Source organism: Protopterus annectens, chromosome 2.part0 (assembly GCF_019279795.1).
Source record: "Protopterus annectens isolate FY-2018-M chromosome 2.part0, PAN1.0, whole genome shotgun sequence".
NCBI lineage: Eukaryota > Metazoa > Chordata > Ceratodontiformes > Protopteridae > Protopterus > Protopterus annectens.
The window spans coordinates 827,070,177-827,084,938 of NC_056728.1; the positions used below are offsets into that span (position 1 = coordinate 827,070,177).

Consider the following 14,762-nt stretch of genomic DNA (forward strand, 5'->3'; position numbering starts at 1 on the left):
GTGAAATGAGTTTAGAATTTCTACTTAGCCTGAAGGGCATGTCATGACAAACACAGGTATATACATATGAATTCATGCAAATAGGCAGACAACAACAGACCTGATTGATTATGGAAAAGTTAGCAGTCTTTGCTCCAAAACACAAAACAAAGGCCCTGGATTGAATGAGCATGGAGACTGAATTTCAATCTCACCTTGGAGTGGTGGTCTCTCCAGGTCAGTACAAAGATAGAGCGCTTCAGTTTCCAGTGCCATCAATCCCTCACTTTTCACAAGCACTAAATTCATCCTCAAATCTATAAAAACAGAAATTTGAAAATTAATGGGTGTGGGTTATGAAAGTCTGAGCAATGCTACCCACTTTTTTTCTTTGAGCAATGCTTACTCCAAGTTCTGAAAGAAAATAAAGTAAATGTACAGGCCTTACTTTAAAAGTAGTACTATCTGAAACAAAACAACAAAACAAATTGACAGTATCAGTAATATGTCAATAGCAAACTTTGATATAGATTTTTTTAGTACCGCTGACGACCAGATGAAATCTACTCACTCTCTGTCGGCCATCTTTGCATACATTAAGTGATATGTTTTCCTCTTATAAATCTGTTTACAATACAATGGGCATATCTCATTGATAACATGTGTAAACACTTAAGAACATATGAGTAGAATACTCAGTATCAAAATGTATTGATCACTTTCAGAAGCAACCCGGATTTACAATTAATTTAATTTCTTGCTACACTTCTCATGTTGAAGTAGCAAATGATTTTGCAAAAACATGAAGATTAGACTGTGTTGTTTGATATTACAGTTTCACTGCTTACTCAGTCTTCTCTTTAGTGTCTCCCACCAAATGGTGTTATGGTTGGTACTATACAATTATTTACATATGCCTGCAAAGCATTATGGGAATGACACATTTTTCCTACTTAGGTGAACAACTTTTTATTTTCATTACTGCTAAAGTACATCATCATCACACGAGTCAATTTGTAATGTAAGGTGTCCCACGTACAAGAACTACCTGGCAATGTGTCTTTCCAAGGAGTGAAAAGCCATTGATGCATTTATTATAAAATACATAAATGACGCGTTTTGTATCAAAAATTGTATAACGTGGTATTATGTATGAGAAGGTTATATTTAACTCCAAAAGGTTCTTACTTAGACTTGCATCAGAACATGACCAATACACTTTAAGTTAAAGCATGTTACCAAACTAGTGAAACAATACCAGATAATATTTTTGTACTCGTATAACATTTTCTAAAACTACTCCAGCAGTGTAAGTTTCTGAAAAAAAAAAACTGCAGACTTCAAAAAAAAGTATTGTCCTTTCATTCTCAAAGTAAATAAAAAAAACTTTTAGTGTTATTGTAAGGAAAACACTGTTACTGTAGTGTATCTTGAGTTAGTAAAGTACAGTTGTGTACACTTACCATAAATGTAGATGTTCGAGTGTATTCACTGTTGCAGTCATCACATTTGGGTTATCTGCTTGCATTAGCCCTCAGTCAGCCTGATTAACAAAGCCTTGGGTCCTGCGTCGGTTGCTGTCCCGTCTTCCATGACATCAGGTCGTCAGGTATATAAAACATGCAGCCGACGCCATTACATCAGTTTTTCTTGCCCCAGATGTCAGGTGCCCCCCTAATGGGAAGCAATTAAATCTATAAATATACAAGGTCATACCTCCAAAAAAAAGCAAAGGCACCAAAAAGCTTTTGAGCATAGTAAAGGAGGGTAGAGGTATAGCCAAAAGAAGTAAGGAGGCTGGAGGGAGGGTAACCAGGACTGCAACAGTGAATACACTCGGACATCTACATTTATGGTAAGTGTACACAACTGTACTATATTCTTTGTGTTTCACTGTTGCAGTCATCACATCTGGGTAGATTCCCAAAGCTAAGGATGGGAGAAGGGATTTAGATAGCATTAGGACGAGCTATAAGGCCCTGCAATACTGCAGTGGCAAAACCAGCTCTGGATTTAGAGAAAATTGGCAGGTGGTAATGCTTGGTGAAAGTATGTACAGAACTCCAGTTAGCAGCTTCTAGGATGCCCCTGGTAGGGACGCCTCTGAGAAAGGCTGTAGAGGTAGATGCAGCCCTGGTTGCGTGGGGTCTGATCCCCTGTGGGATAGGTTTTCCAGGGTGCTTGTAGAAGAAATTAATGCAATGGTCTACCCATTTGGAAATGGTTTGCTTTGAAATAGCCTTCCCCTCTGCCCCTGCAGCAAATGCCACCAGCAGTAGTTCAGATTTCCTTTGAGGTTTAGTCCTGTCCAAGTAGAATCTAAGTTGTCTGTACACATCTAAGGAGTGCAGTATCCATTCCCCTTTGTTCTGCGGATTAGGAAAGAAGGTTAGCAAATGAATGGACTGATTAAGGGCCAAACTGGATACCACCTTGGGCATGAAAAAGGGACTGGTCCTGAGGGACACCCTGTCCGCATGAAAGATGATGAAAGGCTCCACTGCCATAAGGGCCTGTAATTCAGATACCCTTCTTGCTGAAGTGATTGCTAAAAGGAAAGCTGTTTTCCAAGAAAGGAATTTTAAGTCTGCAGTAGCAGCTGGCTCGAAAGGAGGAAGAGTGAGTTTTTCCAATACAAAGTTAAGGTCCCAGGCTGGAGTTGGAGCTCTCCTGAGTGGTCATAAATTTTTGGCCCCTCTGAGGAACTGCTTGAGCAATGGATGAGAGAAGAGGGGAGGTTCTGTGTTATAATGAGCTGAAATGGCAGCGGCGTGAATTTTGATGGAGGAGAAAGACAGGCCCTTGTGAAGCATCTGAGTTAAGTATTGTAAAATCTGAGGTAAATTGGGTGCTGCTGTGCTCATCTGTTGAGATTGGTTCCAGTCACATAATCTTTTCCATTTTTCAGCAGAAGATTTTCTAGTCCTAGGCCTCCTTGCCTCTAAAATGATATCCGTCACTGGTTTACTGAGGGGATGGTAAGGGAGAGATTAGGTAATTAGCCAGGCTACTAGGTTCAGTGTGTGAAGCTGTGGGTGCAGAATCTGGTACTCCTGCTGAGACAATAGGGTAGGAGTCTGAGGCAAGTGCCATGAGGTCAACAGTGACACACTGCGCAAGAGGGGGTACCCAGTGTTGGCGTGGCCAATCTGGTGCAATCAAAATCGTCCTTGGTTTGTCTTGTTTGATCTTTAGTAGTACTTTGGAGAGCAGAGGCAGAGGAGGAAAGGCATAAACGGATCGTTTTTTTCCAGTTGAAGGACACAACATCCACTTTCCAAGCTTGTTTGTGGGGAATCCTTGTGCACAATTTGTCCAATCGATAGTTCTGGGGGGGGAGGCAAACAGGTCTATATCTGGGCTCCCCCATTTGCTTGTCAACAAGTTGAAAATCCTTGGTTCCAGTTTCCACTCATGTGGTTCCATGAGGTTTCTGCTTAGTTCGTCTGCCAGTGTATTTAGTTTTCCTGGCAGGAATTGAGCTAGTAGATGTACTTGGCAGCTCAGGGCTGTGTTCCACAATGCCATGGCTAGTCTGCAGAGGGGGTAAGAATGTGTACCCCCCCTGCTTGTTTATGTACCACATAACAGTGGTGTTGTCCATCTTTACCATTAATTTTCCTGGAAGAATGTGGTCCTTGAAGGCTGTCAGAGCATTCTGTAGAGCTAACATTTCTTTTTGATTGATATGCAGGTGAATTTGACTTGGGCTCCATTTGCCCTGAATGCACTTCCCTGTCAGGTGCGCCCTCCATGCATAGTCTGATGCATCTGTTGTTAGGGTTTGGGCAGCAGGGGGTAGTGTGAATGGTAGTCCCTTGCTTTGGTGGCAGGCCTCTGCCCACCAAAGGAACTCTAGGCATAGGCAAGGTATGATAGGAATCATTGCTTCTAGATCCTGAGTACTTTGACACCATAGGCTTTTTAGATACCATTGCAGTTTCCTCATATGCAGTCTTGCATATGGAATTAGAAGAATGCAGGAGGTCATGAACCCCAAGGCTTGTAGTATTTGCCTTGCAGATAGCAGAGTTTTTGTGGCCACTTGTTTGAAGTAGGTTGTCAAATGAATTTGTTTCTCTGGCGTGAGGAAAGCCATCTGGGAAGTTGTATTCAAGCTTGCTCCCAGGAATATAATTTGTTGACAGGGTAACAGGTGTGATTTCTTTTCGTTTATGGTGTACCCCAGATAAGTTAGCACCCTTTGTACAAATGCCAGATGATTCAAGAGTATGTCCTGGCTTTCTGCCTGAATTAGACAATCGTCCAGGTATGGATATAGTTGAATATTTCTTTGCCTGCAAAATGCAATGACTGCAGCTAGGCACTTTGTGAATACCCTGGGCACAATAGATAAGCCAAAGGGCAGTGCAGAGAACTGATAGTGCGTGTAGCCTGCTTTGAAGCGTAGGTATCTTCTGCAAGATTCCCTGATTGGGATGTGCAGGTATGCTTCCTTTAAATCTAGTATTGCCAACCAGGCATCTTTGCCTAGCATAAGGAGCAACTGGTGAAGAGTCAGCATCTTGAATTTTGGAATCACCAAAAAGCTGTTTAGAGTAGACAAGTCCAGGATAGGACACCATGAATTGTCTTTTCTGGGTATCAGGAAAAGTCTCAAGTAGAGTAGAAACCTTGTCCCTTTTCCTCTTCTGGTACCAATTGAATAGCCCCCATGCTTAAGAGAGAAAGTACTTGCTTTTGGGCCTCTGCCCACTTATTTGGGGGTAGATCTGGCCAACTGCTTGGTGTTGGTAACGTGTGGAAGTGAAATCTGTATCCATGGGACTCTATATTTAAAACCCATTTATCCTGGGTGATGAGTTCCCAGTTCTTTGCATGAAGAGCAATCTTTCCCCCCAAAGGGGCAGTCAGTTGAGAAGTGCTTGAAAGTTTTAAAAATAACTCATTGAGACAGTTTACCATGGGGGGGGGGGTTATTACTCCCAGATTTGGAAGTGGAGACCCCCCACTGCTTAGTCCTGTGTGTACCCTGGGACTGAAGCCTGGAAGCTCTGCTGGATCTGGGTTTGGACTGAGAAGATCTGTAAGAGGCAGGAAAGGACCAATTTTTGGAAGGCCAATGCCTACTAAACCTTGGAGGTTGTACTTGTAAAAAATCTTTAACAGTTTGCACAGATTTAGCTTTTTCCTCCATCTTTTTAAGAACTTCTTCTGCTTTGTTGCCAACCAGGCGGTCCTGGTTTACGGAAGCATCCAGTAATTTTGCTTTAACATGATCTGGCAAGGATTGCTCCTTAAGCCAAGCATGTCTTCTAAGTACAGATCCTGTTACAGCAGCCCTGCAAGATGTCTCTAGTGAATCAAAACCACATTGCAAAGTATCTTTCCCACTTGTTCAGCTGAATGCAGTAAATCCTGTAAATCCTTATTTTCAGCACAATCAGGAATCAACATCATTTTCTGTTTAAGAAATCCACTAATATGCTGCTGATACTTTATCATATGAAACTGGCAGTTTAAGGCCCTAATGGCCAAGGTCGCAGAAGTGTTTACCTTCTTACCCATCTATCCAGCACCCTGGGGTCTCTATCAGGGGGGGTAGGATTTTTGGCAGTAGTAGCTTTAATGCCCTTGGGTCCCTGTGAAATGGTCTCAGGATCCGCAGTAGGATTTTTAAAAAGGAACTTGTGAGAGTCAGGGACCCTGTAATATCTATCAGATTTTCTGGGAGCAGGAGGTAAAGAGTCAGGGGCCAAGCTAGATTCCGAAAAGGCATCACCATCATCAATGTCTAGTACAGGAGGTATGGCTAAAGGCCTGTGCTGGGGCAGGAGTAAGAAATCCCTAAGCCTCTTTTTAGAATCAGAGAAATCCTGACTTTCCCAATGAAAATGCTCCCTGAGAGAATGCAAGGTTTCACCAAAATAGAAATCCTCTGGGGGGGGGGGGGGGGGGGCGGGCGGCAGAGGCAATAGAGTCCTCAGCATCAGAATCTTCATAGGTAGGTAAGTGTAAAGCCTGGTCATCGGAGGAAACAGAAAATTCAGAATCCTGGTCATAAGTATCATAAGCAAACTCAGTCCTAGGTCTCTTAGAGGGGGAAGGCTGGCTTCCCCTGATTAAAGTAATAAGGTCTTCAGCCATTCTTATCATTTGTTTTTTAGGCATAGAGGCCTGACCATGTGGTCTGGGCATCAGTTTTCTAGGCATGATTCAAGTTTTAGGCCTTGAAGAAGAAGATGGCGTCAGTTTAATATGCAAGTCAGTAGGCCTGAATACACCCTCAGAAGCCGGTGCCTGCACAGCGGCTCTGGACCCATCCAAGGTAGAGTCATCCACAGGTTCCACAGTTGAAGCATCTCGCAGCATACTGGACTCCGAATGGGTCTTAGTAGAGGCCTGCGAATCTGATGTAGCGGGTATCAGGGGCTGCGAAAGCACCTCACTGAGTGCCGGCGAACTGGCAACTGGCTAAGGAGAAGTGTCGTCGGCAGCTTTGGACCTAGGTGACCTGTCTCTGTCTTTACCTTTGCGTTTTTTCGTAATTTTGGTAGTTGGATAGCTTACCGAAGACATATCAGTATAATTGAACCAAGCACCAAAATATTTACTAGTGAAAATATACTGATGACGGATTTGTTCGTGGTTTAAATAAGGCACAAAATCAACAGCGATGTACATCGTGGTCAGGGCCTAGGCAAGGAATACAGTACGAATAAAAATCTTTATGAGGTATTTGCTTTCCACAAGTAATGCAATTATTTACTTTTACTGACATCGGTTTAGAGCAAGAAAAAGTTTCCCCAATGGGGTACTTAGCTTTTAGTTGCAGACTTCGGTTCTGAAACTCAAAAATGAAAATTTCAGGAGTCGGCCGACTGGCACTTGCAAATTGCTTCTGCTTCGGGCACCACACGGCAAGAAATACTGATGTAATGGCGTCGGCTGCATGTTTTATACCCTGACGTCACGGAAGAAGGGACAGCAACCGATGCAGGACCCAAGACTTTGTTAATCAGGCCAACTGAGGGCTACTGGAAGCAGATAACTCAAATGTGATGACTGCAACAGCGAAACACGAAGAACATCAGGCACTTCATCTATAAAGAATGAGCAAAAGAAAATTAACTGTGACTGAGCAGTGAACATTTGGACACCTGGCTACATACTCTCATAACTTAGTCTTCTGGCCTTAGCATCTATTAGTATAAAGAGGAGAGTCAAAATATTAATTTTAGAAAATAAGTAATGTGCGGTTTATCATTTTATGCATTGCTCTACATCAGCCATGAAAGGAAGGAAAAGATTCAATGTGCATATTATTTATTTCAGTTGTAATAACAACAAATACGTAGTCAAGAATAAACAACAAGGAATGCAGAATGTTTGACAAAGCACAACTTTGCGTTGTACTCACTATAACAGAAGATCTTTGGGGATTCCCTCTTGCGGCAGGTTGTGCTGTCTGGAATAATGCTGGTATTTTCTCATAGATGGCATGCCCAAGATTGCTCTGGACACATGCAAGATCAGCTAGGATTTTGTTACTTAGTCATACAACATAACAATATTTTTAAGGTGAACTTAATTTTATTTTTAGTACAAAAAGAGAAGTTTGGACATGTGCAAGTTATGACACAAACATTCCGACTTTTTTTGATAATTTGTTAAAAATTACAAAGTCAGAAAGGACAGGTCTACTTATAAAGTTTTTTTTTTTTTGATCTGTCCAAACTCTTCAGACTCTTGTAAAAATCAGTGCTGCCACCATATTACTCTAACCTTCACTCCTACTCAGAAACTGCCATATCACAAAGCAAAGAATGTAAGCCCAAAATAAAATGGTTTCAGAACAGTAACAAAAAACAAATTCAGTCATGAAATAAATAAATATGGTCATTTAGAACCACTGCCCTTCAACTCAACAGTTCTTCAAGCTAAAACCTCAGTTACAGGCTGTCTCCTACATACCTGTCTTTAACCTAACTCATATTTTAGGACTCAGACTTTACTATCTGATAATACAAGCTAACAACCATTTCTGACTTGAGTTGCCTTTGTGTACATCTATCCTCTTGGAACATATTCTCTAATGCAACTAATTTATTACTGTCACATCAAAAAGCACATAATCTTAGCTACTGCCACTGACCTAAACAAACCAAAATGTCATTAAAAAACATTCTACGTAACCTTTTCCATCTTGAAACTAACACGTTGCTTTACATGGCCAGTACTGCTTCTAGTATACTTTGTAGGTCACTGGAAAATGTTCCTACTGCGCTTTGTGAATATTCGGTTCAGTTGCCCTATTACAGTAAAGACTGTCAGGCTATTATTTTTCCAGCTTAAAAATATAAACAAAATAAAATCACTAGAAGCCTCATCACATATTACATAACACTGCCTACATGAAATGTCAGCCACTAATCTGCAACTTGTTTTTGATTCCAAGGACTGTAATACTGGAATATTGCCCTTTCACTATAGGATCTTTTCACTTATCAAACATACAACATACAGTTTACGTCTTCATTTAAAGATCGTGCATTTTTGTTTTGTTTTTTTATCCTTTCTTTTTGGTATAATTATGCACTCCTTTTGTTGTCTTTCCGACTGTAAAATGTATAGTTTTTACTTTAGTTACTTCATTGTACCTAGATTTACTAAGTTTAATAAACTTCTGTTTCTGTCTGCTGAGCAACTGTTCAATAGTTCCTAAATTCATGTCATCCAGACCCACCTTCTGATAATGTATTAGAGGGGGAAGAAACAGTTTTGTAGTAGGTTGGCATGTATTTTGTAGTCTGCTGCAGAAAGCAGACAATCAGTTACTCTGTAAGACAATAAATAAACACAGTTACATTCAAATGGAAGGAAATAAAAGTAACAGCAGGTTAAGATTCTTAGCAAGTTGTATAGTGCTTGGCATACAGTGTAATAAATTATCTTAGCAAGTTGTATAGTGCTTGGCATACAGTGTAATAAATTATCTTAGCAAGTTGTATAGTGCTTGGCATACAGTGTAATAAATTATCTTAGCAAGTTGTATAGGGCTTGGCATACATTGTAATAAATTATTTAACAATGGATTGATCATTTTTAGGGAGGAACTACGGATGTGTGAATCACCTCCAGTGATAGCCCTACTCTACTATGCAGTAAGTTTGTATGTTACACTACCAAGAAATTAGTGCTGGAAAGAAAACATTTGGAAAACGTTGTGCATCTGCAAATATCAAGATGGAGTAAAGGGATCATTCCATAGCAGACAACTGTTCACTTCTGTGTTTTGATACTGTATGCCATTTACAATACACTTAACCAAGGAATTTATTTGTAGTACACAAAGCACCATGATTATGCTCCAAAATTAGGGGGAAAAATAAACTGATCAAAATCTTTTCACAGCTGATACAAAAATGTAGAATGTTATTAGGATAAGTACAGAGATTAAAACAATACAAGAAGTTTGAAGATAATAAGTACAACAGCATACATCTAATTAATATTGTCAAAAATTAACAATATTTGCATTATGCACAACATGACTCACAAGTCAGTGGGAAAGCAGGGAGGAGGAGTAAAGCAAGGGCAGACAGAAGGAGGAATGCCATACAAGGTTAGGTGACATAGCCATTAGAAAACAAGTACACTGGACTTGCTTTAACAGGTACATTACATTTCAAGTTCCCCTCTGCATTCGGAGTGGTGGGTACTTTCTTTTTGGTGTACTGGCATACTGTCAAAGTAAGGCAGCAATGGCAAACAGACATGTTGAGTACAGTGGAAGTTAGCTCTAGAAGTTGTGACAATGAGAGCTGTCAGTGCCTTAGGTTGCAAAAAGAGTTTTTTTTAATGGATTTTGGCTGACAGAAGGTGAAAAAAGATTTTTAATAGATTAAAGTGCAGATATCATTTATTTATTGATTTGTTGTCTGAGTCACTGTGCAGCACATCCTATTCACTTTGTTCTGCAATTTGCTGCAGAGTGCACAGAATGTGGCTACCCACTATTTCATCATCAGAAGGCAGGATCAGATGACACAGATTCAGGAAGTAATCAGATAGCTTTCAACATACTGAACATATAAATATTAAATATAGTTCCACTGAAGTCACTAAAATGAAAGCTGCATATTTTAGCATCAGGGAACCCACTTTACATGACATAAGCATAAATAGCAAAAATAAATTGCAGAGAAAAAGAGTTTTTTTTACTATCGCGAACTCAGTGTTTTGCATTGTGCTGCCTTGGCTCCATTGATTTTCATTGTTGTATTGCTTTGGTGAATTTATTTTCACTGGATTTATCACAAGACTGTATCTTTGTTCTTGAATTTTATTTATTTGTGGCGGATCTGGTGGACATGAGCAACACACGTGCACTACTGTCTACAAGCAGTGTGCCTATGAGAGGCTTGACATCAATTACTAAATTGCTGGACATTTCTTCAAATCCCTTATTGAACTTTAAGGAGGTAACTCATTTATTACCAGATATTAGAGATGACTCAATGGCTCAATATAAAATGAATGTTGAGCTTTTTGAACATAAATTACAATTTCTAAAAAGACTACAGTGGCAATGTTTAAGTTTTGATGTTTACCTCAACCTAGTACCTACAGGCTTAAGGCTACTGAAAATGTCTACATACAGGAACAAGTATCTCGACTTATTAAAACTTTGGCAAGCTCTGAATTTATCATGTTCTCTGCAGTGTATGCAACTAATGAACACTTTTTCAACCACTAGAGAGATCGCTACGTAACGAGGTTGAAAACTTATACTCTGAACTTGTTGACAATACTGAACTTAATAGACATTCAAAATTATTACATGAAGTTACTGACAAGGTTTTGCTTTTTGAAAAGAGGCTGATTAAACAAAAAAAGAAACTTGTATCGGGACTTTAATGATTTTAAAACTGGCAAAATCTTTGTGTGGTCCAATCGGAGAGGGGATTCCCTTTTCTGTTATGAGGTTCCACAATCAGAAGAGACCGCCCACACAGCAGAATCGCCAACATCTGTACCACAAGCTGCTGCATTAGTAGATGCTAATATGCATTCGATCCACTGGATTTTCCTCAGCTACAGGACTCACCTCTACCATTTTCACAGTCATAGAAAAGGAAGAACGATCCTCAAAAAGGAAAGAAACAATATCAATTACCAACCATGAGAAACCAAAGCAAAATATACGCCAGACAGGACTAGTACTTACCCTCTCCAGGTATAAACTCAATAACCATGGACTATCTGTACTTCATTCATGCAGGCTCACAATGTTGATGTATCCCAAGTACTGGCTGAGGTTAAATATTTCATAAGGTCTTTAAACCTGAATTTAATGTTTGGCACAGAAAATGAACATGACGCTACTGTCCTTAAAAGAAAGAGTACTTTTATACCCAATACTAATCCAGTCATACAGGCTTCCGAGAAAGCCGAAGAGTATGACATTTACTTGCTCTATCAAAATCAATAAAAACGGTCTTTTTATAACCTGAGTCATGAGGAACATCATGCTATAAACTCTCTGCTTAAAAATGATCAGATCATTATTACGAATGCTGATAAAGGAAGCGGGGACTACTACTTACTTACAAAGTTTGAGATGATAAATTCAAAATTATAAGAAAATCTCCAAGAGTGAATGCAAACGCATTATTAAAAATGTTACTGACTCACTGCATGAGACATTTAAAGCTAAGTCATTGGACTTTAACTTGTTTAATTATCTCACTACCACATCATCTGTTGCACCACTTATCTATGGCATTCCCAAACTGCAAAAATCACAGAGGAGACCACCCATGAGATCGACAGTGTCTACACGGGGTTGGGTCACAGAACCCATCTCCGAATACATTGATCTAGAATTGAAGAAATGTTTCAATATAGCAAATACTACTATAAAAGATACTTCATAGCTTTATAAGTTCATATGTGTTTACTAGGCTAATGACCACAGTCAACTTTGTAAGCCTAGCCATGCATCTCAAATCTCTGACAAGTTCTGATCCCCTTGATAAGTGTAAGCACAGGCCTGTGGGATGAACCATTTCCAGGTTGCCCGTTTCCATTAGAGACACAGGTGCCAAACCAGGGATGAAATAACAGTTTCCCATCCATTGTCCAAGTTGCACTTGAATTGGGTTAGGGAGGAACTCTGCTTCACATAGCTGGGGAGCCTGTTCCACAGATGGGGTAGTCTCTGGGATACACACCTATCTCTCCAAAAGGTTCTATTTATATCACACGCAAGGTTTAAGTCTTTAGAATGGGTAATTCGGGAAATTTGTTTTGTATATGCAGGAGGTCCATCAGAGTGGGGTCTGACAATGCTCTGTATGCCAGCCATAGATCTCCCCTCTTCACACTTCTTAAAAGAATTGTATACATGGTCAAATGACAGGAATGTTAAAAATTATGACTTGGTAAGCATGGACGAAGATTCTCATTTTATGTGCATATATAACAGTACTGGTACTGAAAGCAGTAAGTGTTTCTTGACTGAGTACTCACAACTTAGTTCTAGTAAGATACATATATCTGTGAATTGTTGCATATTGTTTTGGAAAATGACATCTTTTTACTTCAAACACAGCTCTACAAGCAGAATACAAATGTTGCCATGGGCACGCCCACAGCAAATACTTATGCTAATATTGTAATGTTCATGTGGGTAACTGATTTTATTTTGTCTATGTCTAACAATTTATATTTAGAAAGTGTTTTTTTATTGCAGATTTGTGGATGATTTATTCCTTCTATGGACTGGAACAACTGATGATTTTAATTTATATTTTGAGTACTTAAATACTAGTATTGAATATCTTATATTTAAGAGGGAAATTAGAGACTATTAACTTCTTAAATATTACCTTAACCAAGACAGAAAGAGGAATTTTGGGCACTAAACGCTAAGAAATCAGTCAAAAGGAATACCTATCGCCACAGAACAAGCAAGCATCTGCCATTTGCATTTAATAATGTAGTAAAATAAATTAAGTGCATTACTAAATTACATACAAGTGATGAACAAATGATACTTCAGCTGAATAAAACAAATTATGAGCTCCTAGATAGAGGTTACAACAGAAAGTACACCTGTGTACCTACCATAAATGTAGATGTTCGAGTGTATTCACTGTTGCAGTCATTACACTTGAGTTATCCTGCTGGCAGGCTACCCACAGTTGACCTGAATTCCAAAGTCCTGGCCTGGCATTGGTTGCTGTCGCCTCTTCCCTGACATCAGTGCGCCAGGGGTATAAAAGATGCAGTCAACGCCATTTTCTTCAGTTTTTCTTGCCCCAGAGGTCAGGTGCCCCCAAAAGGGTAGGCTAAAAATACTGCTCATAAAAAAGCATGCACTAACATAAACATTACCTTCATCTACAAGCAAATACACCACATAGGTTGTATAGAATAGAGAAGTACAGATAAGTCCCAGCAATGAAAGGGGGATGGAGGGAGGGTAACCTGGACTGCAACAGTGAATACACTCGAACATCTACATTTATGGTAGGTACACAACTGTACTATATTCATTGTGTTTCACTGTTGCAGTCATTACACTTGGGTTGAATCCCAAAGCTGAGGTTGGGTGGCTGGGCCTAGTTAGAATTAGGAGTGGCTATGAGGCCCTGCAGAACTGCAGTGGCGAAGTCTGCTCTGGATTTAGAGTAAAGAGGTAAGTGGTAGTGCTTTGTAAAGGTGTGCACTGAAGTCCAAGTTGCAGCCTCCAAAATGTCCTTGGCTGGTACTCCGAGGAAGGCTGCTGAAGTGGCTGCTGCTCTGGTTGAATGTGGCCTAATGCCCTTAGGCACTGACTTGCGATGTTGTGAATAGTAGAAATGAATGCAGTGGCCTATCCATTTTGAAATAGTCTGTTTTGAAATAGCTTTTCCTTGTGATCTTGCAGCATATGCCACTAAGAGTTGCTCAGTCTTTCTGAAGACTTTAGTTTTGTCCAAGTAGAAGCGTAGCTGTCTGTGTATGTCCAAAGAATGCAGAAGTCTTTCCCCTTTATTCTGTGGGTTTGGATAAAAGGTAGGCAAATAAATTGTTTGGTTAAGAGCCACACTGGACACTACTTTAGGCATAAATTTTGGGTTTGTCCCTAGAGAAACCCTGTCCGGATGGAAAATAATAAAAGGTTCCACAGCCATTAGTGCCTGTAACTCTGAGACTCTTCTTGCTGAGGTTATTGCTAGGAGCAGAGTTGTTTTCCATAAGTATTTATCTCAGCTGTATTGGCTGGCTCAAAAGGAGGCAGTGTGAGCTTTTCCAAGACAAAATTGAGGTCCCATGCAGGTGTTGGAGCTCTCCTTGTAGGTCTTATGTTTTTGGCCCCTCTGAGGTACTGCCTTAGCAGTGGATGTGAAAAAATAGGTGGATCCGTATTGTAATGAGCTGAAATGGCAGAGGTATGGATCTTAATTGATGAGAAGGATTAGCCTTTGTCCAGCATCTCAGTTAGGTATTGTAAAATCTGAGGAATATTTGGTAGAAGCATGTCCATTCCTTGTGCCTGGTTCCAAGCATAGAATCTCTTCCATTTTTCTGTATAAGATTTCCTGGTGCTGGGCCTCCTGGCCTCCAAAATAACATCCATAACTGCTTTAGAGAGAGGTGTGTTCTGAATGGTTAAATTATCAGCCATGCAGCCAGATTTAGGGTTCTGAGTTGGCTGTGCAGGATCTGATTGTTTTGTTGGGTCAGCAAATGAGGAATTTGGGGTAATGTCCAGGCTGGGCCTTGAGACAAGCTCTTTAGGATTGGGTACCAGTCCTGGCGTGGCCAGTCTG

At 40.1% G+C, this 14,762-nt stretch overlaps 1 protein-coding gene across 1 annotated transcript in view; it reads right to left on the reverse strand.

Annotated features, from left to right (window-relative positions):
• RFX3 (regulatory factor X3) overlaps positions 1 to 14,762 on the reverse strand; it is a 1,639,608-nt gene that overhangs the window by 1,403,719 nt on the left and 221,127 nt on the right. The window contains exon 2 of the mRNA XM_044061098.1: positions 195 to 296. Coding sequence (XP_043917033.1) covers positions 195 to 288 — 94 coding nt within the window. The 5' untranslated portion in view covers positions 289 to 296. The remainder of the gene's footprint in view (positions 1 to 194; positions 297 to 14,762) is intronic.